The 27,629-nt window shown below is 47.8% G+C and overlaps 3 protein-coding genes and 1 pseudogene across 3 annotated transcripts; all 4 read left to right on the top strand.

The window, feature by feature from the left end:
- Window positions 1-13,338: 13,338 nt before the first annotated feature.
- LOC129639550 (GATA-type zinc finger protein 1-like) lies at window positions 13,339-14,429 on the top strand. Its single transcript, XM_055564683.1, has 2 exons — window positions 13,339-14,156; window positions 14,293-14,429. The coding sequence occupies exons 1-2, from the start codon at window positions 13,339-13,341 to the stop codon at window positions 14,351-14,353; spliced, it is 879 nt and encodes a 292-aa protein (XP_055420658.1). The 3' UTR covers window positions 14,354-14,429.
- A 1,505-nt stretch (window positions 14,430-15,934) lies between these two features.
- Window positions 15,935-17,036, top strand: LOC129639527 (regulation of nuclear pre-mRNA domain-containing protein 1B-like). Its single transcript, XM_055564662.1, has one exon. The coding sequence runs from the start codon at window positions 15,935-15,937 to the stop codon at window positions 16,913-16,915; it is 981 nt and encodes a 326-aa protein (XP_055420637.1). The 3' UTR covers window positions 16,916-17,036.
- A 2,747-nt stretch (window positions 17,037-19,783) lies between these two features.
- On the top strand, window positions 19,784-22,642 carry LOC129640225 (testis-specific Y-encoded protein 1-like; annotated as a pseudogene).
- A 2,832-nt stretch (window positions 22,643-25,474) lies between these two features.
- Window positions 25,475-26,938, top strand: LOC129640224 (testis-specific Y-encoded protein 1-like). Its single transcript, XM_055565433.1, is given in 3 exon segments — window positions 25,475-25,601; window positions 25,604-25,923; window positions 26,840-26,938. Coding segments are annotated over 3 exon segments (546 nt in total).
- Window positions 26,939-27,629: the final 691 nt, after the last annotated feature.

Raw genomic sequence — 27,629 nt, 5'->3', positions numbered from 1 at the left:
TGTCTCTAGAGCACTTCTCCCCTCTCCACCACCCCATCCTCCTTTCTCTTGGAGAGAAGTCCACAGGTACCGGTTTCTCAGAGCCACGCCTCCATGCCGTCAGCACCAGGTCTTCTGTATGTCCTGTTTTCATTATGCAACACCCCATTTCCTCCCCCAGATCGCCCAGGCTTGGCCTCCGATGGGCTGGCAGGTGAGCTTGCCCGGATCCTTCCTGAGCCACCAAGGTGAACGCCAGCTGGATGTCGGCGCTGAGTTCTCAGCTCTGGGACATGCCCCCGCACCACCTCTCCATCCCAGGTGAGGCCCCGCAGGCTCGGCTCAGCGGGGCTGCGGCTGCGAGACGGGTCCAAGTGTGGGAAGCCTCAGAGCCAAACATGCACACATGCAGGCACACACAGGAACACTGAACACACACACGCATGCACACACACACACCAAACACTTTACATACAATGAAATAAACCAATCTTTTTTTTTCCCAGTCATGTTACTTTTTAATTGAGGTATAGTTGATTTACAATGTTGTGTTCAGTTTAGTTCAGTTCAGTCGCTCAGTCATGACTGACTCTTTGTGACCCTATGAACCGCAGGATGCCAGGCCTCCCTGTCCATCACCAACTGCCAGAGTTTACCCAAACTCATGTCCATTGAGTTGGTGATGCCATCCAACCATCTCATCCTCTGTCATCCCCTTCTCCTCCTGCCCTCAATCTTTTTCAGCATCAGTGTCTTTACAAATGAGTCAGCTCTTCGCATCAGGTGGCCAAAGTATTGGAGTTTCAGCTTCAACATCAGCCCTTCCAATGAACACCCAAGACTGATATCCCTTAGGATGGACTGGTTGGATCTCTTTGCAGTCCAAGGGACTCTCAAGAATCTTCTCCAACACCACAGTTCAAAAGCATCAATTCATCTGTGCTCAGCTTTCTTTATAGTCCAACTCTCACATCCATACATGACTACTGGAAAAACCATAGCTTGACTAGATGGACCTTTATTGACAAAGTAATATCTCTGCTTTTTAATATGCTGTCTATGTTGGTCATAACTTTTCTTCCAAGGAGTAAGCATCTTTTAATTTCACGGCTGCAGTCACCACCTGCAGTGATTTTGGAGCCCCCCCAAATAACGTCGGCCACTGTTTCCCCATCTATTTGCCATGAAGTGATGGGACCAGATGCCACGATCTTAGTTTTCTGAATGTTGAGCTTTAAGCCAACTTTCCACTCTCCTCTTTCACTTTCATCAAGAGGCTCTTTAGCTCTTCTCTACCTCCTGCCATAAGGCTGGTGTCATCTGCATACCTTAGGTTATTGATATTTCTCCCAGAAGTCTTGATTCCAGATTGTGCTTCTTCCAGCCCATCGTTTCTCATGATGTACTCTGCATCTAAGCTAAATAAGCAGGGTGACAATATACAGCCTTGACGTACTCCTTTCCCTCTTTGGAACCAATCTGTTGTTCCATGTCCAGTTCTAAGTGTTGCTTTTTGAACCTGCATACAAGTTTCTCAAGAGGCAGGTCAGGTGGTCTGGTATTCCCATCTCTTTCAGAATTTTCCACAGTTTATTGTGATCCATATAGTTATAGGCTTTGGCATAGTCAATAAAGCAGAAGTAGATGTTTTTCTGGAACTCTCTTGCTTTTTCCATGATCCAGCAGATGTTGGCAATTTGATCTCTGGTTCCTCTGCCTTTTCTAAAACCAGCTTGAATGGAAGTTCACGGTTCACATATTGCTGAAGCCTGGCTTGGAGAATTACTTTACTAGCGTGTGAGATGAGTGCAATTGTGTGGTAGTTTAAGCATTCTTTGGCATTGTCTTTCTTTGGGATTGGAATGAAAACTGACCTTTTTCAGTCCTCTGGCCACTGCTGAGTTTTCCAAATTTGCTGGCATATTGAGTGCATCACTTTCACAGCATTATCTTTTAGGATTTGAAATAGCTCAACTGGAATTCCATCACCTCCACTAGCTTTGTTCATAGTGATGCTTCCTAAGGCCCACTTGACTTCCGATTCCAGGATGCCTGGCTCTCAGTGAGTGATCACACCATCATGATTATCTGGGTTGTGAAGATCTTTTTTGTGCAGTTCTTCTGTGTATTCTTGCCGTCTCTTCTTAATATCTTCTGGTTCTTTTAGGCCCATACCATTTCTGTCCTTTATTGACCCCATCTTTCCATGAAATATTCCCTTGGTATCTCTCATTTTCTTGAAGAGATCTATAGTATTTCCCATTGTATTGTTTTCCTTGATTTCTTTGCATTTATCACTGAGGAAGGCTTTCTTATCTCTCCTTGCTATTTTTTGGAACTCTGCATTCAAATGGGTGTATCTTCCCTTTTCTCCTTTGCTTTTAGTTTCTCTTCTTTTCACAGCTATTTGTTGGCCTTCTCAGAAAGACATTTTGCTTATTTGCATTTCTTTTTCTTGGGGATTGTCTTACTCCCTGTCTTCTTTAAAATGTTACCAACCTCCATCCATAGTTCATCAGGCACCCTGTCTATCAGATCTAGTCACTTAAATCTATTTGTCATTTCCACTCTAGAATCATAAGGGATTTGATTTAGTTCATACCTGAATGGTCTAGTGGTTTTCCCCACTTTCTTCAGTTTAAGTCTGAATTTGGCAATAAGGAGTTCATGATCTGACTTACAATCAGCCCTGGTCATGTTTTTGCTGATTGTATAGAGCTTCTCCATCTTTGGCTGCAAAGAACACAATCAAACTGATTTCAGTGTTGATCATGTGGTGATGTCCATGTGTAAAGTCTTCTCTTGTGTTGTTGGAAGAGGGTGTTTGCATTACCAGTGCATTCTCTTTGCAAAAGTCTATTAGCCTTTGCCCTGCTTCATTCTGTACTCCAAGGCCAAATTTGCCTGTTACTCCAGGTGTTTCTTGACTTCCTACTGTTGCATTCCAGTCCCCTATAATGAAAAGGACATCTATTTGGGGTGTTAGTTCTAAAAGGTTTTGTAGTACCATTCAACGTCAGCTTCTTCAGCGTTACTGGTCGGGGCATAGACTTGGATTACCGTGATATTGAATGGTTTGCTTTGGAAACGAACAGAGATCACCCTGTCATTTTTGAGATTGCATCCAAGTACTGCATTTCAGACTCTTTTGTTGACTATGATGGCTACTCCATTTCTTCTAAGGGATTCTTGCCCACAGTAGTAGATATAATGGTCATATGAGTTAAATTCACCCATTCCAGTCCATCTTTGTTCGCTGATTCCTAGAATGTCGACATTCACTCTTGCCATCTCCTGTGTGACCACTTCCAATTTTCCTTGATTCGTGGACCTAACATTCCAGGTTCCTATGCAATATTTCTCTTTACAGCATTGAAACTTGCTTCTATCAGCAGCCACATCCACACCTGTGTGTTGTTTTTGCTTTGGCTACATCCCTTCATTCTTTCTGGATTTACTTCTCCAATGATCTCCAGTAGTATATTGGCCACCTACCGACCTGGGGAGTTCATCTTTCAGTGTCCTATATTTTTGCCTTTTCATACTGTTCATGGGAAATAGATAGGGAAAAAGTGTCAGATTTTATTTTGTGGGGCTCCAAAATCACTGCAGATGGTGACTGCAGCAATGAAATTAAAAGACGCTTACTCCTTCAAAGAAAAGTTATGACCAACCTAGATAGCATATTAAAAAGCAGATATATTACTTTGCCAACAAAGGTCCGTCTAGTCAAGACTATGGTTTTTCCAGTGGTCATGTATGGATGTGAGAGTTGGACTGTGATGAAAGCTGAGCACTGAAGAATTGATGCTTTTGAACTGTGGTGCTGGAGAAGACTCTTGAGAGTCCCTTGGACTGCAAGGAGATCCAACCAGTCCATTCCAAAGGAGATCAGTCCTGGGTGTTCATTGGAAGGACTGATGCTGAGGCTGAAACTCCAGTACTTTGGCCACCTCATGCGAAGTGTTGACTCACTGGAAAATACCCTGATGCTGGGAGGGATTGGGGGCAGGAGGAGAAGGGAACGACAGAGGAGGAGATGGCTGAATGATATCACCAACTCGATGCACATGAGTTTTGGTGAACTCCGGGAGTTGATGATGGACAGGAAGGCCTGGCGTGCTGCAATTCATGAGGTCACAAAGAGTTGGACACGCCTGAGTGACTGAACTGACTGACTGACTGACTGTTTATGGTGTTCTCAATGGAAGAATACTGAAGTGGTTTGCCATTTCCTTTCTGCTTTATAGCAAAGTGATTCAGTTATACACATATATGTGTATATATACATTGTGTATGTGTGTGTCAAACAGTGTGGAGTTAGAGAGATGCAAAAGGCAAGTGAGTTTTGCTGGCTCATAAGGGCCATTTAAAATGGCTCTTTTATCACACCAAACCATCTAAATTTCTTCCCATCCTCCCCTATAGGTGTCACGATGGGGTTTTGTGATGTCAAGGCTCACGCAGGCCACCATTTCCCAGCAAAGTGATTTGCCGACATCATAAATCATAGGGGTATGTCCTCGTGGGGATGGGTATATATAGGGGTGCTCAGGGCCTCTGCAGCAAATCACTGTGTGTCTAAAAAATCGCAAGACAGCTCCAAGTGGAGCAAGGACAAGTTTATACAGTGCATTCTCACAGTCTGAAGACAGGGGTTTCACACTGGAAACTCGAAATCTGATGAGAACTATGTGAACACTGAGAAAAGGATGTGGGATGGAAGTTTACTGATAGGTGGCCAAGAATGAAATGGTCTTCAAGGTGCTTTAAGTCCAACTTGTTGGAGGAGAGTGGAATGATCCTCATTTCCATGGACACTTAAATATATCCTAATTTTCACGGAGGGATTTTAGGCAAGATATTAAAAACTAGATAATGGTGAAAGCTGAGAAGGAAAGCAATAAAAGCCTGAATACTGTGGCTGTGAAGCCAGGTATGGAGGAGAAACACTACCGATGCCAAGTGTCAAACAGTGTGGAGTTAGAGAGATGAAAATGGCAGGTGAGATTTGTGGTCTCATAAGGGGCACCCACCAAACCACCTGAACTTACCACCATCCTCCCGTAGAGGTGTCAGAATGAGGCTTTGTGATGTCACGCCTATCCCAGGGCAACCACTGGCTGGACGAAATGACTTGCTGACGTCATAAAGAATAAGGGTGTGGCCCCCGTGGGGAGGGGTATATATAAGGGTGCTTAGGGGCTCTTGAGCAGACCACTGCGAACCTTCAAAATGGCAAAAGACAGCTCCAATTGCAGCAAGGGAAAGCTTATTCAGTGCAATCTCACAGCTTGAAGACAGAGGTTTCAGCCTGGAAACGGGAAAACTGAGGACAGCTAGGTGAACACAGAAAAGGAGATGGGATGGAAGTTTTCTGGTAGGTGGCCCAGAATTAAATGTCCTTCGAGGTGCTTTAAGACCACCTTTTAAGAGGAAAGTGGAATTATCCTCATTTGCACAGACTCCTAAATAGAGCTGAATTATCAAGGAGGGATTTTAGGCAAGATATTAAAAACTAGATAATGATGAAAGGTGAGAGAGAACAGAATGAAAGCCTGAACACTGTGGCTGTAAAGCCAGGTTTGTAGGTGATGCACTACCCCTGACATGTGACACATCACACCCCTGACACATTACCCCAGATTCGCAAAGAATCTGACACTACTGAGTGACTTTCTTTCTTTCAGGTTGTAGGAGGAAAGTGGAATGATCCTCGTTTCCACAGACACTTAAATACAGACTACTTATCAAGGAGGGATTTTAGGTAAGATATTTAAAACTAGATAATGGCGAAAGGTGGGAAAGAACAGAATTAAAGCCTGAATACTGTGGTGGTGAAGCCAGGTGTGGAGGAGACATACTACCCCTGTCATGTGACACATCAGTGTGGAGTTAGAGAGATGAAGATGGCAGATGAGTTGCGCGGGCTCATATGGGGCATGTAAAATGACTCTTTAATCCCACCAAACCATATGAATTTCTCCCCATCCTCCCCTAGACGTGTAAGGATGGGGCTTTGTGATGTCAACGCTCACCCAGGGCCACCATTGCCTGGATAAAATGACTTGCTGACCTCATAAAGAATAAGTGTGTGGCCCCTTGGGTAGGGGTATATATAGGGGTGCTCAGGGGCTCTTGAGCAGACTACAGCGAGTCTTCAAAATGGCCAAAGACAGCTCCAATTGCAGCAAGGGAAAGCTAATTCAGTGCATTCTCATAGCCTAAGGACAGGGGTTTCAGTCTGGAAACAGGAAAACTGAGGGGAGCTAGGTGAACACAGAAAAGGAAATGGGATGGAAGTTTTCTGCTTGGTGGCCCAGAATTAAATGGTCTTAACGGTGCTCTAAGACCACCTTTTAAGAGGAAAGTGGAATGATCCTCATCTGCACAGACACTTAAATAGAGCTTAATTATCAAGGAGGGATTTTAGGCAAGATATTAAAAACTAGATAATGATGAAAGGTGAGAGGGAACAGAATTAAAGCCCGAACACTGTGGCTGTGAAGCCAGGTTTGTAGGTGACACACTACTTCTGACATGCGACACATCAGTGTGGATTTAGAGAGATGATTATGGCAGGTGAGTTTCTTGGGCTCATAAGGGGCATGTCACATGCTTCTTTTATCCCGCCAAACCATCTGAATTTCTCCCGATCCTCCCCTAGAGGTGTCAGGATGGGACTTTGTGATATCAAGGCTCACCCAGGGTGACATTGAGCTGGGGAATTGACTTGCTGACCTCATAAAGCAGAAGGGTGTGGCCCACTGGGTAAGCTTTATATATAGGGGTGCTGACAGGCTCTGGAGCAAACCACTGTGAGTCTTCAAAATGGCAAAAGACACCTACACGTGGAGCAAGGACAAGTGTATTCAGTACATTCTCACAGCCTGAGGACAGGGGTTTCAGACTGGAAATTAGAAAACTGAGGCAATCTACCAGAACACAGAAAAGGAGGCGGGATGGAAGTTTTCTGGTAGGTGACCCAGAATTAAATGGTCTTCAAAATGCTTTAAAACCACCTTGTAGGAGGAAGGTGGAATGATCCTCACTTCCACAGACACTTAAATACAGCCTGATTATCAATGTGGGATTTTAGGCAAGATATTAAAACCTAGATAATGGTGAAAGGTGAGTGAGAACAGAATGAAAGCATGAATACTGTGGGTGTGAGCACACGCTAGTAAAGTAATACTCAAAATTCTCCAAGTCAGGCTTCAGTAATATGTGAACCATGGACTTCCTGATGTTCAAGCTGGTTTTAGAAAAGGCAGAGGAACCAGAGATCAAATTGCCAACTTCCGCTGGATCATGGAAAAAGCAAGAGAGTTCCAGAAAAACATCTATTTCTGCTTTATTGACTATGCCAAAGCCTTTGACTGTGTGGATCACAATAAACTGTGGAAAATTCTTCAAGAGATGGGAATACCAGACCATCTGACCTGTCTCTTGAGAAATTTTTATGCAGGTCAGGAAGCAACAGTTAGAACTGGACATGGAACAACAGACTGGTTCCAAATAGGAAAAGGAGTACGTCAAGGCTGTCTATTGTCACCCTGCTTATTTAACTTATATGCAGAGTACATCATGAGAAACGCTGGGCTGGAAGAAACACAAGCTGGAATAAAGATTGCCGGGATAAATATCAATAATCTCAGATATGCAGATGACACCATCCTTATGGCTGAAAGTGAAGAGGAACTCAAAAGCCTCCTGATGAAAGTGAGTGTGGAGAGTGAAAAAGTTGGCTTAAAGCTCAACATTCAGAAAACAAAGATCATGGCATCCAGTCCCATCACTTCATGGCAAATAGATGGGGAAACAGTGGAAATAGTGTCAGACTTTATTTCTGGGGGCTCCAAAATCACTGCAGATGGTGACTGCAGCCATGAAATTAAAAAACGCTTACTCCTTGGAAGGAAAGTTATGACCAACCTAGATAGCATATTCAAAAGCAGAGACATGACTTTGCTGACAAAGGTTCGTCTAGTCAAGGCTATGGTTTTTCCTGTGGTCATGCATGGATGTGAGAGTTGGACTGTGAAGAAGGCTGAGTGCCAAAGAATTGATGCTTTTGAACTGTGGTGTTGGAGAAGACTCTTGAGAGTCCCTTGGACTGCAAGGAGATCCAACCAGTCCATTCTGAAGGAGATCAGCCCTGGGACTACTTTGGAAGGAATGATGCTAAAGCTGAAACTCCAGTACTTTGGCCACCTCCTGCGAAGAGTTGACTCATTGGAAAAGACTCTGATGCTGGGAGGGATTGGGGGCAGGAGGAGAAGGGGACGACAGAGGATGAGATGGCTGGATGGCATCATTGAGTTGATGGATGTGAGTCTGGGTGAACTCCGGGAGTTGGTGATGGAGAGGGAGGCCTGGTGTGCTGCGATTCATGGGGTCGCAAAGAGTCTGACATGACTGAGTGACTGGACTGCACTGAACTGAACTGAAGCCAGGTTTGAGGAGACACACTACCTTTGCCATGTGACACATCGGGGTGGTGTTAGAGAGATGAGGATGGCAGGTGAGTTTTGAGTGCTTATAAGGGGCATGTAAAATGCCTCTTTTATCCCCCCCAAACCATCTGACTTTCTCTGCATTGCCCCCGCATTGAGGTGTCGGGATGGGGCTGTGTGATGACAAGGCTCAGCCAGGGCCACAATGAACTGGGGAAGTGACTTGCTGACTTCATAAAGCATAAGGGTGTGGCCGCCTGCGGAGGGGGTCTATATAGGTATGCTCAGGGGATATGGAGCAGACCACTACAGGTCTTCAAAATGGCAAAAGACAACTGCAAGTGGAGCAAGGGCAAGGGCATTCCGAGCATTCTCAGCCTGAAGATGGGGGTTTCAGACTGGAAATTAGAAAACTGAGGCATGCTACCTGAACACTGAGAAAAGGAGGTGGGATGGAAGTTTTCTGGTCGGTGACCCAGCATTAAATGGTTTTTCAGGTGCTCTAAGACCACCTTGTGGGATTACCTGGTGGCTCAGACGGTAAAGCATCTCCCTGCAATGCAGGAGACCCGGGCTAGATCCCTGGGTCAGGAAAATCCTCTGGAGTAGGAAACGGCAATCCATTACACTACTCTTGCCTGGAAAATTCCATGGACGAAGGAGCCTGGTGGCTACAGTCCATGGGGTCGCAAAGAGTCTGACATGACTGAGTGACTTGACTTTCTTTCTTTCATGTTGTAGGAGGAAAGTGGAATGATCCTCATTTCCACAGACATTTAAATACAGACTAATTATCAAGGAGGGATTTTAGGCAAGATATTCAAAACTAGATAATGGTGAAAGGTGAGAGATAACAGAACAAAAGCCTGAATACGGTGGCTGTGAAGCCAGGTTTGGAGGAGACACACTACCCCTGCCATGTGACACATCAGTGGGGAGTTAGAGATGAAGATGGCAGATGAGTTTCGAGGTCTCCTCAGGGGCATTTAAAATGCCTCTTTTATCCCACCAAACCCTCTGAATTTCTCCCTGTCCTCCCCTAGAATTGTCAGGATCGGGCTTTGTGATGCCAAGGCTCACCCAGGGCCACCATTGGCTGGGGAAGTTATTTGCTGAGCTCATAAATCATAAGGGTGTGGCCCCCTCAAGAGGAATATATATAGGAGTGCTCAGGGGCCCTGGAGCATACCACTGCGAGTCTTCAAAATGACAAAAGACAACCCCAAGTGGAGCAAGGGCAAACGTATTCAGTGCATTCTCACAGCCTGAAGACAGGGGTTTCAGACTGGAAACTAGAAAACTGAGGCGAGCTAAGTGAACACTGAGAAAATGAGGTGGGATGGAAGTTTTCTGGTACGTGCCCCAGGATTAAATGGTCTTCAAGGAGCTTTAAGTCCACCTTGTGGAGTTCCCTGGTGGCTCAGAAGGTAAACCGTCTCCCTGCAATGCAGGAGACCTGGGTTCAATCCCTGGTTCAGGAAGATTCCCTGAAGAAGGAAATGGCAATCCACTCCAGTACTCTTGCCTGGAAAATTCCGTGTATAGAGGAGCCTGGTGGGCTACATTCCATGTGTTCGCAAAGAGTCAAACATGACTTAGTGACTTCACTTTCTTTCTTTCACTTTGTAGGAGGAAAGTGGATGAGATAGTTGGGGGACATCACCGACTCAATGGACATTAGTTTAGGTGGACTCTGGGATTTGGTGGTGGACAGGGAGGCCTGTGTGCTCCCTCCATGGGGTCACAAAGCGTCAGACTCGACTGAGTGACTAAAGTGAACTGGATTGCAAGAAGATCAAACCAGTCAATCCTAAAGGAGGTCAGCCCTGAATATTCATTGGATGGACTGAAGCTGAAGCTCCAAATTTTAGCCACCTGATGCAAAGATCAGATTCATTGGAAAAGACCCTGATGCCTGGTATAGATTCAAGGCAGGAGGAGAAGGGGATGGCAGAGAATGAGTTGGTTAGATGGCAGTACTGGCTCAATAGACATGAGTCTGAACAACTCCAGGGGTTGGTGATGAATAGGGAAGCCTGGTATGTTGCAGGCCACGGGGTCACAAAGATTTGACATGACTGACCGACTGAAGAGAACTGAATTGAAATATTTCTAGGAGAATGGGATATATATGTGAATTCTGGCTCCAGCTTGATTAAGTATGCTATTAAGTAAGATTTGTTGGAACAAATCAGATAGAGAAGTCTCCCACAAGACCCCCCCTCCCCCAAATAATATCTCCTGATTTCTAAGTGGTGGCACTGCACTTGGTCTAGTATAGTATTCCCAGGGTTAAGATTGCAAAAGCTCATTGAGGCGAGATCACATTAGCTTATTAAATATTGAAGTGTGTCCCTGTGGTCTGCAGGAAGGTCTGGAGCTGCTCCCACCAGCTCAGAAAGCCAGGTCCTAGCCCTGAAATCTCTTGTTTGATTCTCCTCTCCATCTTCCTCCATCTAATCACCAACCTGTAGCACTCTCTGTCACTTGCCCTGGAAAGGTTCTTTGTTCTTGCAGTCTTCGTCATCTTCCAAGAGTGCATGTACATTGTCCATATTTTGAACTGTCTGCTGATTGGATGAAAACATTTGAGGAATGGAAATGTGAGCCTGCAGAGTGGCCTGAACGAAAACGTCTTGATTAAGTTCCATAGAGGGAACTTGCAGTACCTTCTGGCTAAGTTGAATGTTATTAGTGATTTGAATCATATCGACTGTGTCAGCCGGGAGATGAACATTTTCTCTCTGAAACTGGCACTAAAGGCTTTTATATTACTTCACTTTGGTTGTACCTCTTCTCCAAGGTGTCCTGTACCTGGTACTGTTGCCTCCAAATATTCTCAGTTATGCATGTCTTGGGTATGATGTGATGGAGAACAGACTCTGTCTTTTATTCTTGGCTAAGACAGAAAGTCAAGAGGTTTTGTTTCTCTAGTTGGTAGAGGACTTAACACCTACCCTCTCTATCAATCCTGGGGATATGTGTCTGGCATGGCTGCAGGTGTTAACGGTGAGCTTGCCTGGAGTTGTGGTTTTGCTGCTCACAACAGCCCTTGGTGTGGTTGAGGACCACGTGCATCTCCATGGGTTGGAGACCTTCAGTTTGGATTGGATTGTATCCCTATATTTTTAGGATATGTAGATTACAAGCTAGAATGGTGGTCTCCTGGGGTTCTCAGGAATCGAGACGGCTGGTGATAAGAGTGGCAGCCATAGACTACAAATTCCGCCATGGAAATGGTGACACAAACACGCCTGGTCAACTGTCTTGTGGAGAGGCCCAGGTGGCTGCAACGGTTTTGGAGGGTTTGTTATTCTCTAGGCTGCCCCATGGCTACTGCACCTTAGTGTCTGGGTTAGGGAAGGTGTAGGTTGGCATGGTTACCACAACTTCACACTTTTGTGACTTCCCCAAAGCAGTAGGCAGCAATGCCTTGGTCACTACCCTTTTTCTCCCCAGGATTTAAAAAAGATGTATGGGAAGGATAAACGGAGAGGCCTGTATCTTTTCCACAAGGTCAGGCTGCTTTCCTTTGTGCTTATTTTCTTCTACCATTTCCTGTAAATTATGCTCATCTTAATATTTCCTATGTCATCTTTACCCATGAAGTAGGAATAAGTTCTAACCCAGCTGAATCTCTAAACAAAGAATGAAAACTCTTAGGGAGCACTAGGACTTTGTGAGGATTATCAGTTGATGGGTAGGAGAATTCTTTTCCAGTTTCCATTCCCTGAAAATCTATGTAAGAAAAGGTGGATTCTTTTGGAATTGACCGATTCTTTTCAAGAGAAATGCATAAATTGTTTTGCTAAAGCTGCCATAACAAAGTGTCCCATACCAGGGAGCTTCAATAAATGTTTTCCAAACTTCTGAGGATCAAGCCAGTAACTAAAGGGTCAGCTGATTTGTTTTCATCTGAGACCTCTTTTGGATTTTTAGTGGCCATTTTCTGGCTTCGTCTTCACGTAGTCATGTTTCTGTGTTGTCTCTGACCGATCTCCTTTTCTTACAAAGTGCCAATCGTATTAACCCAACTACCTATCTAAAGGTCCTATTTCCAAATAGGGTCAGAAAGAAATTATAATTTACTCACAGTTTGACTAAAGTACAGAGAGGTAGAGCTTCAACACACAAATTTGGAGAGAACACAATTTATTGCATTATATTGATTTTCTTCTTTCCACTTGGTACTGCTATATATGCATCTGTTTCCCAGGTTCACCCCAGTAACCAGGTATTCCCAACCCAGAAAGCAGCTGGTTAAGAAAAATGGGTTGTCCAGGGGTAATACAGGTGAAACAAAAATTCAAAATTTCTTAACAATCAGAAATCCTCACCACAAAGACATAAGGGAAGGAAAACATTTTTGTTTTTGAATGAATATTAAACCATAATGTGATGCTCATGATATGGAAACTACTAAAAATCGTAAAGACAAAAGATATACTGTATATGTGTATCCTAGCAACTCAGTTCATTACAGAATTTTCAAAATAATAAGTAGTCTTTAAATAAGAGCTGATGACAACATTTTTCAGTTTGTCCTAAAGTCACTCGGTAATTGAGGTAACCATCAGCCTTTCCTAGTTTGCTTTATACAGAAGAAGGATAAAATACATTCTCATACTTTCATGAGAGAATCTGGTTTTGGAGTGAGGCATTCTCTCAGATAGTCTGCTACCCTCCAAAGACTTGAGATAAGGTGCTACTGTTACCAAATACCCATAGTTAAGCTAAGCAATATCAGAACATTGGCGTTTAAAACAGAGGAATTTTTTTATTGCAGGGCATGAAAGGAATTGGGTGGCTTACACCTTTAAAAAAGGCTAACTTCCCAAAAGCTTTCAGCAAAGCACACTTATAGGAAAGGTGAGGGAAGGGTGTGACTGGAGAGAGGGTGAGAATGGAGGCCAAGCCAGCCCCGGACTTCGCCATGCTGCGAGAGCTGCTAGCGCCGCCCTGCCTGAACCCCGAGCCGCCCCCGGAACCCCCGATCCAGCAGGCACCAAGGACCCCAGCATGCCTCAGACCCAGTGGCAGGTCCTTCTGGCCTGCACACCAAGACTCGGTCACCGCCCTGCGCTTCCTCCAAGAGACAGCAGAGGAGCTGGCCCAGACCCCCTGGGACACCCAGGCCCTGGGGCCCTACTGGGAGCCGAAGGCCCTGGAGACCCTGGGACCCCTACCTCAGGCCAAGGATGACAAGAACATGCTGACCCCAGTCAGCCAGCAGAGCCCCAACCTGGGGCCCCCACGGGCTCCCCTGACTTCTCCAGCCCAGCCACAGAGGAGGCCCCGGAAGCAGTCAAACCCCCAGCGGGGTGCCGATAAAGTGGACCCTCTCTTTGAGGGGGTGACCTTGAAGTTTCAGATAAAGCCGGATTCCAGCCTACAGATTATACCCAGTTACAGCCTGGCCTGCAGCAGCCGTTCTCCAGGGCCTCCCACTCCAGGCCCTGCCAGAGGCCCAGAGGCCAACCCGGGAGGCAGCAAGGCCCTGGCACCCCGCCACTGTGCTTCCTGTAGGACCGAGAGGACCCCTTTATGGAGATATGCTGAGGATGGTACCCCTCTCTGCAACGCTTGTGGCATCAGGTACAAGAAATATGGCACCCGGTGCTCTAGCTGCTGGCTGGTGCCCAGGAAAAATGTGCAGCCCAAGAAGCTATGTGGCAGATGTGGGGTGTCCCTGGGCCCCCACCCAGCCTCAGCTCAGGAAGGGTAAGCCCTTCCTCACCCAGCCAAGCCTGTCCTGCCTCAGTTTCTCCAGGGGGAAAATGGGCTGAATTCCTCCTGGGGGAAGAGCCTGAGTCTTGAGGGGTCCAGCCTACCTCCTCTCCAGCCCCTCCCCATCCAGAGACCTCAGATGGAAGACCCAGGCCTCAAGGCCCCAGAGCTCCTGGTTGGGGGGTCACTAGCCCCCTCTTTGGCTCCTGCTTCAATCAGGCTTGGCTGAGCACCCCGCTCAGGAAGCGCTGTCAGCAATGACACTCATATTGTTAATAGAAGTGACAATAAAGAATAGATCTGTTAAAAAAAAAAAAACAGCTAACTGTTTCAAACTTCTTCCTGTAGATCCTCTGTTCTTGAGGTAAGGTCAGGTTCAGGTAACGGTACTCCTGTAAATCTCCATGGAAACAAATATTATTCCCTATCCTGAAAGGAAAGGACCCAAGTTTGACTTTCACCTTGCAAGGTCCTGCTTAGGAGGATGGTGTCCCTGTGCAGGCTGGCTACCCTGTCTGGGTGCATTCATCTAGCACCCATTCTTGGTCTTCCCACCAGCGCCCAGTCCCAGCTGAGGAGGCAACTCTCAGTTCTGTGCCCTCCACTTACCAAGATCCCCATACTAAACCCCGCCATCTTCAATGAGGGTACAGGTGCCTGGTATGCAGCTGGCATTCAGTCTCCTCAGTTTAGCCAAATAGGGCACTGGGTCCCACAGACAGTGACCCATGCAAATTGCCACAACCATTAGGTCATGAATGTGGGGATGGGATACATTGGCTAGTGCTTTGAAACATGTCATGTCAGTGAGTGGCTCACGCAAGGACTCTAAGCCTCTGCAAGACCCCGCCGGTTCAGAAACTCTGCTGCTCGCTACCCAGCCCAAGGCCAGAGACTTTCACTACACTCTGCTGAAAGGCTGACTGTTGATGGAGATGGACTTCAAACTTCAGTTGTGTTCTTGTCCTAAGGTCTGCCATTCCATGTCCATCCTGCTTCTATTCCAGTCTTCCTTGAAGAGATTATTTAACCTATGACTAAAAGTTGGTAACCTGGATCATCATGGTCCATTTCCACTAGCTCAGAAACCACGTTCCACTCTGTTTCTATAACTCAGGTATTTTAACAATGTCATGTGATTATAAAATTTTTGTCTTCTGCTAACCTAGTATTTTACCTAGCATAATGTCCTCAAGGACATATATATTGCCAACAGGGGAACCATTTATTTATTCACTGTTGGAAGTATAGTTGATTTGTCATATTTTTAAACATTTCTGAAGTGACACATAATTCACGCACCGCCCAGCGCCAGAAAGGTTCTGCGGGAGCAGGAGAAAGGGTTCTGATGAGACTCACTGCGTCGGCGTGCGGGCGCGAGCGGTCAAAGCGCCTTCCAGAGGCCGTCGAATTGCGCTTTTTTCCCGGTCTGCCGCTCTTGGAGTACTCAAGAGCGAGATTCAAAGAGGCCTTCAACACTAGGGTGTTTTCTACACTCTGACTCCCGCCCCCCGGTGTCCCACCACTTCTGCACTTGCCCTTTGACCCTGCGCTCGCGGCGGGGTGAGAGGTCGGTGGCCATCTTGTGGTGGTGGTGCGGGTGGCTGTTACTGCAGAGACCCATCCCCTCCCCCGCCGGGCACCCCCGGCCGTCTGTCAGTCCATAAAGAGTCCCGCAGGCGGGTGGAGTGAGGCCCCGGCCTCATGCTGTCACTCTTCCCTCTGCACTGGGCGGCCTAGGCCACTCCCTGCCGGGCCTCACCGCCGCCACCATGTCCTCCTTCTCCGAGTTGGCACTGGAGAAGAAGCTCTCAGAGCTGAGCAACTCTCAGCACAGCGTGCAGACCCTCTCCCTGTGGCTCATCCACCACCGCAAGCACGCGGGCCCCATCGTCTCGGTGTGGCATCGCGAGCTCCGCAAAGCCAAATCAAATAGAAAGCTTACTTTTCTATACTTAGCCAACGATGTCATTCAAAACAGTAAAAGGAAAGGACCCGAATTCACGAGGGAATTTGAATCTGTCCTTGTGGATGCTTTTTCTCACGTTGCCAGAGAGGCAGATGAAGGCTGTAAAAAACCTTTAGAAAGATTGCTGAACATCTGGCAAGAAAGAAGTGTGTATGGCGGCGAGTTCATCCAGCAGCTGAAGCTGTCTATGGAGGACTCCAAGAGCCCTCCCCCCAAAGCAACAGAGGAGAAGAAATCTCTGAAGCGGACTTTTCAGCAAATACAAGAGGAGGAGGATGACGACTATCCTGGCAGCTACTCTCCCCAGGATCCTTCTGCAGGGCCCCTCCTGACTGAGGAGCTGATCAAAGCTTTGCAGGACCTAGAAAATGCTGCATCAGGGGATGCTACTGTCCGACAGAAAATTGCTTCTTTACCCCAGGAAGTGCAAGATGTTTCTCTTTTGGAAAAAATAACAGACAAAGAGGCAGCTGAACGTCTTTCAAAAACAGTAGATGAAGCATGTCTGTTACTAGCCGAATATAACGGGTGCCTGGCGGTGGAGCTGGAAGACCGACGCCAGCTGGCTCGGATGTTGGTGGAGTACACCCAGAACCAGAAAGACGTTTTGTCAGAAAAGGAGAAAAAACTGGAAGAATATAAACAGAAGCTTGCTTGGGTAACCCAGGTCCGCAAGGAACTCAAGTCCCACATTCAGAGCTTGCCAGACCTCTTGTTGCTGCCCAACGTCACAGGGGGCTTGGCCCCCCTGCCCTCTGCTGGTGACCTGTTTTCCACTGACTAGGGCAGGTGTCATGCCCCAGATTCCCATCTGTACCAGCAGAAAGAAGAGGGCATGTCATGGTTGGAAATAACCTGGAAGCCCCTGGTTCTGTCCCTCGTTCAGTCGGCCCCCATCCTCAAGAAAGAACCACAGGCTCTGATTCTCCTCCCTCTCCGGCCTCTCCTCTGTCGAGCACAATTGAGAACAGTGGCAGTGGCAAATGGAATCCAGTTTCAGTGTATACCTGGAAAGAATACAAAGTCACATCATGTTTCCATGCCCCTGTTGGTTTTCCCTTTTTAGCCCTCTGTACACCTAAGAAGTTATGAAAATCATGTGTAGAAGAATCTTGTCCCTCATGACGACGTTGTGTCATGAAAGCAGTTGCTCCTTTTCGAGCTGGGCTTGTTCAAGTTCAGGGCAGGCTTCCGCCAAGGGACTCAGGTCTGGAATCGTTGGCTTTCCTGGCTGCCATCCACCCCAGAGGTTGGAGGCACAACTGTTTTGAGCGTCTTTGCCATAAAGAGTTTGCCAAATCTCAGAATCTCCCTTGTGGCTTCTGGCAATGTGTTGCCAGAGGTTAGGAGCATGTGTTCTGTGAGCATACTAGAAAATCTAGCAGTAAAGATTCAAAGCTGATCTGGGACATCAAGCCACAGTTCTGAGACAGACTCACGGGGATCACAAGCATGAATCAAAACTAAAGTATTTCCTCAAGGTTCCTATCAACCTTCCCAGGCTGCTCTGATCAAGGGTCCCAACCTCTGGTCAGGAGCACGTTTCTAGAAACATCCTTGCCCCACATTGTGAAAGCTTGAAGGCAGTTATTAGAAATGGCACAGTGGGCCCCTGAAACTGAAGGCTTTCTGGGAGTCCGGGTTCTGCTGTTGCTTTGACCCCTTCTTTGGGGGAATAGGGCACACACTACCAATTAATTCATTGCGTGGGTGCTTGTCCACAGCATGGTGACTAAACTTGAAACTCTCCCCTGCAGACCTGACACGCTGCATGCTTGCCTGTCCTTCAGTTCACGCCACTATGCGTGTCCTTGTGCCCCGGGGAGGAGGAGTGCTTTGTGTCAGGTGCCGCTGACTAACCCATCTCTGGAAGGGGGAGAGTGAGGGATATTAACTGGGGGGGGTCTTAATTCCATTATCATGCCAGCTGACGTTATGACTGTATGATGTAGTTAGGATTTTTATCTTACTTTTAGTAAAGGCTAGGCCTGCTGTCTGTAAATCATTCGCATTTGGCGGGCTGATTTTTGACATTGGAAAGGGCAGAAAACAATTTGCCCTAATAGTGTAATAGGAATTAGAGCCCGGAGGCTGAAATCCAAAAGCTATAAAAGGAATTCCTTGGAGGGGGCTTCAGAATTTCCATCATTTTGAGTTGCTCTTTTCAGGATTACCAAAAAAGCCAATTACGTGTGATTCTACATGTTCAACGTGTTAGAGCATGATGATGTCTGTTTTTAGAAGTGTAACAGGCTTCCCTTCAGGAAGCTCTCCTGCCTGCCATGAAGAGAAAACAAGGAAAAGTCACAGCAGGTATGCAGTTTAACTCTGTAGAACCTCGTAGCATTTAAGCTATTTTTCAGATTGAATACAGATTGTGTGTTGGTTACATATCGACACTGCCTGTCGTCCTGTCATTATTAAATTAATGGGTCTGTCTGTAAAGTGTTTCTCCCAGAGGCCATAGGGCAGTAAATGACTTTACCACAATTGCAAAATGAATTCCAGCCTTTGCTGTATCTGCATATAAGCCCCTCCCCGTGTGGTGTGCTGCTGTGGTCTTGCAGGCGAGCTGCTTCTAAACAGATCGCCGTGGACGCACTCTGTGCTTTCAAAGGAAGCAGAATCTCAGCAGCCACAAACCAACCAGAAAGGTGGAGAAGGCATTTGGTCTCATCAGCTAGATGAAAATGTTATATAACATAATGGATTTTGCCCACTGCTGTGTTTTATCTGATTGAGTCTTTGACTAGAGATTGGTGCATAATTATTACAGCAAGAGCAAGAAATGAAACTGTAGCAATTAGGTAAATGAATGTGTTGGCCTCTTAACACCTGTTACTAGTAGACTTCCTATAAGGAGGTTAGTCCTGTTTGGTTTTTTTTCCCCAATGAAATGCTTTTGTTTTTTAACTCTCAATTCTCCCACATCCTCCCCAAGTGTACTTTTTACTTCATTTATTTAATTTAAATGACCCTTTCTCCTTGTATGTATGAGGTGACCAGGTGGGGTGGGGTGGGGGGTTTGTTTTGTGTTTTCCTACACTTAGGACATCCATCGGCCTCCAAGACCTTTCCTTTAGGTCATGTTCCTCAGAAAGTCTCCATGAAATATGGAATTCTTTGTATTTCTCATATATATCTAGACAACAATTTTCCCCTATGAAATTCTCTGTATGTTCTGTATCAAAATCTAGGCACTAATCCTCCTTCATGGAAGTTGGAATTCTCTATATTTCACATCTGAAGATCAGAATGGAGATTTTCCTATTTTCCTAAGAAATAAGGAAATCTCTGTATTTATGTGAGCCACTGGTACTTCATCTACTGAAACACCTGTGTTTCCTGTTTCCATTTGTGTCCCTATGCCTGGAGCTGACAGATGTTGGGCCAGGTGTTCCAGGAAGGTTTGGTTAGGGGGTGCCATGTGGGGGCCAGGCAGGGAACCAAGGCAAATGGTGTACTCCTTCCTCAGAGATTGGCTGCATTCCCGACACTGCTCTAGCCTAATGCACAAGTTTTGGGATGGACTCTGCAGCACCTGACCTCCCCACCCCCACGTCCTGCCCAGGGCTTGCAGTTTGGATCCAAGGTGAGCACCTCTGTCCCTGAGGTACCCAGGAACGCTGTCAGGGGCTCTGGACCCGCTGGCATGATGCAGCCATCTGGGAATGTTCACGGACCAGGTGGCACACCAGGCGAGGAGGCTGCCCTTATCAGGAGGCAGGGAGGTGGTGGAGGAAGGTGAGGCCCTGGAGGAGGGAGAGGTGTCAGGAACTGGACAAGAGTTCCAGTTGCTGGTGGAAGACATCATTGAGAAGGTTGAAGTGGTGGTGGAGGAGGAGCAGGAGAAGGTGTTCTCGCAGGAGTGGGAGGAAAAGCCAGAGGAGCAGGGTCAGGAACATCCAAGGACAGGAGCCTCAAGTGGCCAGGCCCCACTGGAGGCAATGGAGGCGTTGGCAGCCCTGCAGGAGGAGCTGAGCTCCGTGAATGAGAAAGACCCCAAAGCCTATCTTTGGCTCCAGAGGAAGGACCATCAGAGGAGAAAGTGTCCCTTGATTAGAGAAGTGCCATCATCCAGGGCATCCCTGGCTTTGGGGCCAAAGCCATATCCTTACTGCCATTTCTTAGGGGTCAGCTGCTTAGGAGGAGGAGAAGGAACAGGAACAGGAGGAGGGGTCAGGGTGGGGGCACTGGCCAGGCAAGGGGGGCCAGGAAGTTGGGGGCTGTGGGTGTTGCAATCTCCAAAGACACAGTGCCAGCAGACCCTGGGAATCTCTACACCTGTGTCTGAGCAATTGACTATGGGAGGCTCCTTATGGCTCGCATCTGAATAGAAGCCATACACTTTAGCGGGGAAGGTATGTCATCAGTGACCAGAGACAGTGTGCCAGAGGAGCATTTCCAGACTTATTCTTGAAATTGTGGGTTATCTGATAAAGTAGCAGAAACACTGGCAGTTCCACAACCCATCCCGGTCAGTCTGAGCCCTTGTGGTTGTGCCAACTCAGCCTAAAGGGTAGTCCGGCATTGTCTGACTTCAATTTTCTACTAGCACTAGTCAGTTCCGCCAGCCCAGACTGTATGAAGGCCCAACAAGCCCCAAGGTTGTGCATATCAAGGCACTATCACAAGGAGGTGCTGTTTCTAGCAGGAAGGCCCTAAACACCATCTCGACCTTCTAAAAATTAGCTTATTTCTGGAAACAAACACTCCTAGCTACAAGTAGCATGAGCACTTAGGTATCCCAACCTCACACCCAAATTCATTCAGCTTTTTGGAGAAGATCTGTGTAGTAGACAACCCTTTTCTCTGAAGAGTCCATCTCTGGTGCTAATGACAATTCTGATTAGGGACTGCTGCAAGGAACGACCAAATATCAATTTGTGCTAATCAGAACAGCAAGGGCATCACCCATAAGATCAGGAACTGCATGACAGTAGTCAGTTCCCATAATCAATCAGACATGCTAAAAGTTCTAGGTCCCCTGTGGCACTCTGGGTCCCCTCTCTGCATCCACCAAGGGAGGGTTTGTTTCTGACCGCTCGAGCTTTTGTCATGTAGGCCTGCCAGGAGCTGGCATGAGGACCTCCACCCATGGCAAAGGTCATGAGGAAGGAGGCTCGACATATGCAAAGGCGGGATCGAGCCTCAGGAGTCCCCCTGGAAATTCTCAAGCATCTACCCCAAAAACCAGAGTCTGCCTACTCTACTACTTTGTGCTCTCACCTACACCTCTGACTTTACAGGGGGCTGTCCCCCACCACCTCTTTCGGAGAAGGAGTTAACTTAGAGCTCCAGTTAATAAAAACTCCTGGGTGTGACAAGAGTGTTTTAACCTACAAACTCCTCTGAAGGTTCTCTAGCCTGCCTGACAGGCTTGTCTGGCCACATGTGATTGCTCACAGCCTACCAACCGTGAGAGGCACGAGATGCTTTAAACCTCCTAAAAACAGGTTCTTTAGAAAAGTTAGAAAACCATTAGTGTAAGTATAGTGGGCTGATTAGAAATTGTATTGGTGAAGGGTTTTTCATTTGTTGAGCCAATGTTTGTTGCTAAGTCTTCACATCCCCTGCCCTTACACACATTAATGGATATATAGAAGAAATAAGTATGAACCTTTGATATTAATCATGTTAGACCTTAGGCTAAGTAAATTCTTTCCTTAATTAAAACCCACTACACCCTCACCCTATAGGAATGTAACTTTATCTGGTACCTTCGGAAGGTGGAGTCTTTTTAAAGAATAATCACCCCTGGAGAAATAAGTGTCCTGCTTGACTGACCACTGTCACAAGGAGAGGGTCATAAATTATCAGCAGGCCCCCTCGCCAGAAGATGATGTAACACCCCTAAGACCTCTGTATACATTTGTATGAAGCACCTGACTCTGATAAAAGTCAGGACTGCTGACCCCTCATGACTTTTGAATAACATCCCAGTGTATAAAAGTAGACCATGGAAAATAAAGAATGGGGATCAGTTCCTTGAAATACTGGTCTCCCCATGTCTCTCTCTCTCTCAAACTCTGGCTGAGTCTCCATCTGGAGTGCGGAGCCCGCCATGCTTACTAACTTTGCCTGGGCTTCTAAGATCCGACCAGGGAGGCCTCAGTGTCTCCTCTCCTTTGGGAGAACGGAAGGACGCCTGAGGCCTACGTAAGTGGTGCAAGCTTCTTGTCTTGAAGTTTTATTGGTTTCCCGCGTAAACCAAGCTACTCAGCCTCTTTTCTCCACTGAATTTTCCTGCTGAGCTATCCTCATTCTATTACTCTTTATATCTCTAATTAATATCTAATTGAAGCTATTGTATCCTGATCCTCGCCGACGCCATACCCACTTCGAACTCCCTGGATCAGCCGGGGCTGGACCTCGGCATAGGCCTGTCCCCTCTGGCATCTAGAGGCTCCTTGACTTAAAGCAGTTTGTGAACCACCCCCAGGTGATGGTCAGGATGAGTGACCAAGAAGACATGCTTAGCTACAGGAAACACTTGAAGGTCAGGCTGTAGACACCACAATGTGAAAGAGAGGTCACTGTGAAGGGGAGAGAACATGATTTATCCCTGCAAAGAGGAAAGGACAGCTCTCCTGTAAAGCGATTTCACACCTTACCACCCCTCCACTTTGTCCTGGCAAGTGGAGGAACTCAGGTATCCACTGAGTGCTACAAGATCATATTGTTATTTTGGAACAACCAGCAATTCCAGAATGAAGTGACTGTCAAGGAGTAAATCATTAGCATCACTGGTAAGAGGAAGCTCCCTGGATTTCAGGGGTGTTTCCGGGAAACCCCAGCATGGGAGTTTCCACCCATGACAAAGGTCATGCGGAGAGGCCTGATATGCAAAGGCAAGTCAGGACTCGAGGGGCCCCCTGGACCTGCCTGAACGTCTACCCCAAAACCAGAATCTGTCTGTTTTACTACTCTATGACTTTCACCAACTCCTCTGACATTAACGGGGGGCTATCCCCGACCACCTTTCTTTGAAGAAAATCAACTTAGAGCTCTAGTTAATTAGCCTCCTGGGCATTATAGGAGTGTTGCAAGCCAAACCCCTCAGATGGCTCTCTAACTTGCCTGACAGGTTTATCCGGACTCCTACAGCTATGCATACGGTTGTTTACAGCCTCCCAACTGTGAGAGACACGGGAAGCTTAAGATATTCAAATAGTATAGAGCCTCTCGGGGAGTTAGAAATTATTAGAATAGAACTAGTAGAAGATTTCATTATTGAGCTAATGCTTGCTGCCAAGTTTCCACATCCCCTGTATTGTGTTCTTGGGAGTATATTAATTAATATAGTTGGTATATAGAAAAAATAAGCGGCGGCCTTGGTGTTAACAACTTTAGACCCTTAAGGTAATAAATTCTTTCCTTACTACAGCCCACTGCACCTTTGCCCTATAAGAATGGAACTTTAGTGCTTTTGGACAGTGGCGCCAAACTTTAGAAAAATTACTCTTAGAAAAAAACAAGTTTCCTGGTTAACTAACCTTTATAGGAACTAAGAGTCATAAAATGTTAATAGGCCTTCTGGCCAGAAGATGATGTAAATCACCTAAAGCATTTGTATACAATAAGTTTGCAGAAAAGCAAGCCTGGTCTCGAAAAGGATCAAAGACTGTTGACTTTGCATGACTTTACACCCCCTATTATCCTCTATGCACAACTTAAGGTATATAAGCTACCTTTGAAAATAAAGCTACGGGCCCTGCTCATCAGGCTTGGTCTCCCTGTGTTGTTCTTGCTTCCTTTTCTCTCCTTTTCTTCTCTGTTCTTCCTTCAGTATGACTGAAGGGAGCATGGGGGCCCTCTGAGGCCACTTACCTGCCTGGGCTTCTAAGACCCACTCGAGAAGGTGCCTAAGGTGGGGCACCTTCAGCTATTCGAGAGGGCGCCTGCGGCCTCCGTGGTCAGAGCAAGTTCAGTGTCACGAACTTTATTAGTTTCCCACGTAGATCAGTCAGATCAAGCCTCTGTCTCTTTCTCCTTTTATGTATCCTTTCAATCACCAATGCCGTCCCCCTGAGGATATCCCTGGATTCAACCGGGGCTGGACCCCGGTAGGTAGGCGCAGAAAGGCGTGAGTTGAACATGGCAGGTGATTTAGGTCCATCTCTGATACTCCTTTTCCTGCAGGATACCGAGCAACTCATTCCACTCCAATTCAGTGGTACCCGTGATTTGAAAAGTTGCTTATGAGCTGTGAAAGGCTCTGGGATTCCTGGCTTAAAAAAGACAGGAATTCAATCAGTGGCCAGGGAGGATGCTTCATCAACATACACATCAGAAGGGGCCAGAAAGAGTGACCCTTTGCTAGGCTTTAGCCGGAGTTTATATAGCTACTGCTGCTGCTAAGTCACTTCAGTCGTGTCCAACTCTGTGCGACCCCACAGACCGCAGCCCACCAGGATCCCCTGTCCCTGGGTTTCTCCAGGCAAGAACACTGGAGTGGGTTGCCATTTCCTTCTCACACATAGTCACCCGCTGACTCAGAGGCAGTTTCAAGCTTGAGGAGGATTGCAGCATCAGGGTCAGGTTCCTTGCCTTTACCTCCCAACTGGCCGGAGTGTTCCACTTGCTTGTCTGGCACATTCGCCCTGTGGCTCAAGCAAACAGATTTGGTGGAACCGCCCACCACTTAGTCTTGAGCTAAGACTGGCAACTGGATCACGGTTGCCAGAGTGCCCAGAATTCCAAGTGGTGTGTCCCTGTAAGGAAAGGTCTTTAGCTTCCATTTGATTGGTTCCTGCTGGGGATTGGAGGTCAGGCTGTGGAAGTCGGCCCCCACCTGCCAGCATACTACACTGGTGTGACATCACAAGGCTCCCAGTGCACGTGTGTCTCAGCTTCCCTGTTAATAGGCTTTGGGCCAGCAACCAATTTGGGGGGACTGCTTATGCCTTTGCAACGATTTTGCCGGTTAACTAATGTGCTCAGGTGTTCAGGTCCTTCACAGGTGTGGGCCATGGCAAGGGCCACATGGAGAGTGAGACGAGAGGAAGGCAGGAGTGCCCCAGGACCACCCTGGATCTTCTTCGGTGTGAGCCCGAGTATTCAGGGTGCAGGGGCCCTGAGACCTGCCAGCACTGTGGGATCTGCAGTCCCTGTAGCATGCGTTCTCCGTGGGCAAGTGCGTGTGTCTGTGCATTTCATAAGAGAGCCCTGAGTCTCTGAACTGCTCCCTGTCTTCACAAGGGGTGGCATGGATGTACTGGAATCATCCAGCACTGACTTTGTTGGAGGACGTCACCCCTTCCACCTCCAACTGGCGTGTCGACAACTTCCTGCTTTTGCACTTCACTAGAGCAAACAACTGGAGGCGCTCAAACTCACTGGGATGGGTTGTAGGACTCCCGATGTCGTGACAGAAGGTGGCCCACCAGGCGAGGAGGCTGCCTTCTTCAGGAGGCAGGCAGTGGAGGATGGAGCGGCCCAGCAGGACGGAGAGGTGGTGCCGTCCGGCAAGTGTTCCTGTTGCTGGTGGAAGACATCATTGAGGAGGTTGAAGTGGTGGCAGTAGAGGAGCAGGGGAAGCTGTCCTCGCAGGAACGGGAGGAGAAGCCGGAGGAGCAGGGCCAGGAACATCCAAGCACAGGAGCCTCGAGTGACCAGCCCCCACTGGAGGCGCTGGAGGCATTGGCGGTCCTGCAGGTGGAGTTGAGCTCCACACACGAGACAGACCCCAAAGCCTATCTTCGGCTCCAGAGGAAGGACCATCAGAGGAGAAAGCGCCCCTTGAGTCAGAGAAGTGCCATCATCCAGGGCAACCCTGGCTTGTGGGCCAATGCCAAATCCTTAGTGCCACTTCTCAGAGGTCAGATGCTCAGGAGGACGAGAAGGAACAGGAGCAGGAGGAGGGGTGGGGGTGAGGGAATCAGAGGTCAGATGCTCAGGAGGACGAGAAGGAACAGGAGCAGGAGGAGGGGTGGGGGTGAGGGAACCCACCAGCTGAGGGGAGGCCAAGGGAACTGGGGGGCACGGGAATTGTGGTTCGGGGGTGCTGTGATCACCACAGGCACAGTGCCAGCAGAGCCTTGGAACCTCTCTACCTGTATGTGTCTGAGCAAATGACTATGGGAGGCTGAGTTTGGCTCGCATCTCAGTAGGAGCCGCACACTTTAGCAGGGAATGGATGTCATCAGTGACTGGAGACAGTCTGGCAAATGACTGCAGTACATCTCTGCCACTTCTTGTCAAGACAGGGAGCAGGGAAGAGACCCAGGCCTCTCTTGCTAAACGCACAGACACACGCACTTGCGCATGGAGAATGCATGCTGCAGAGACTGCAGATCCTGAAGTTTCAGCCAACTGACATGCCACTTGCCAGGACACACATGCCAGGCATACATCAAGAGTGGTCAGAAACAGATCCTCCCTTGGGGAATGCGGACAAGGGTCCCAGAAGACCACAGGGGACCCAGAGAGATGAGCGAGTTGCATGGTTTCGCAGGGGCCAGGGATGTCAGTGTGGCGGCTGGGCAAGCGGGAGTACCCAGATGCAGAGCACCAGTGATGCCAAAGTGGCACTCCCATCCGACCTCTCTGTGCCTGAAGTATGGGGGTCCAGAAAGGAAACAAGTACTCCTGAAAGGGAGTACATACAGATGCCTGTTCCGGTGCCCTTGCTCTGCCCGAGACTGACCCTGTTCCTCGAGACTCTTCCTTCCCCAGCATGTGGCATGACTGGCTCCTTGACTTCGAGCAGATTATGAACCACCGCCAGATGCCCGTCATCATCAGCGACCAAGATGAAGACTTGCTTAGCTCAACGATGGCTCTGAAGGGCAGGGAGGGAGCCTGAAGACAGGTGGGGGGCAGAGCTGGGCAGGCACGTGGGGTCAGGGGATCCCATGACCCAGGTGCATGCGTTCACCGTGAGGCTTTGGAAAGGAAAAACGAAAGATGCGGATGCCTGCCTGGCAGGCAAGCTGCGGACCCTAGAAGCTTGTGCACCTTCACCTTTTCCATCCTCCCGGTCCCGACGGGTGCCGGAATGAGTCCATCCCCAGTCCCGCTGCAAGCTGGTATTTTCCTCTCTGGACAACCCGTCCTTCAGGAACAGAGAGATCGTTAAGGAGTACCCCTTTGGCATCGCTGGTCCGACCTGGCTCCCAGGGTGGTGTGGGTGGGTGGGAGAGGGAGTCAGACGCGCCGCCTACCTGAATCTTTCCTGTCTCCCTGGTCATCCATCAGGATATAGGGCATAGATGTCCTCCCTGGTCCACTGCTTCTGTGAAGATGGATGGGGGCTCCCAGCCTCAGGCCGGACACCCGCAGCGTGAACTTCCTCAACTGGTTGTTGGACCACAACTCTCCAGGATGTAACAGGATTGCTGAGGTGGGGTCCATCTGGGCCTCCCCAGAATGGACGATTGGTGTTGGGGTTCTTGGCTGCCCATGGGAGGGCTCGGGGCTGCTCATCCGTATGACGACCTCCCCCGTGTGGCCAGCAGGTCATTGGCGAGGGCCTGTGAGTCAACTCCCTGCAGTAT

This window comes from Bubalus kerabau, chromosome X, assembly GCF_029407905.1.
Source record: "Bubalus kerabau isolate K-KA32 ecotype Philippines breed swamp buffalo chromosome X, PCC_UOA_SB_1v2, whole genome shotgun sequence".
Taxonomy (NCBI): domain Eukaryota; kingdom Metazoa; phylum Chordata; class Mammalia; order Artiodactyla; family Bovidae; genus Bubalus; species Bubalus kerabau.
Note: the sequence above shows the minus strand (reverse complement) of the source record. Positions and strands in the feature narration are given on the sequence as shown.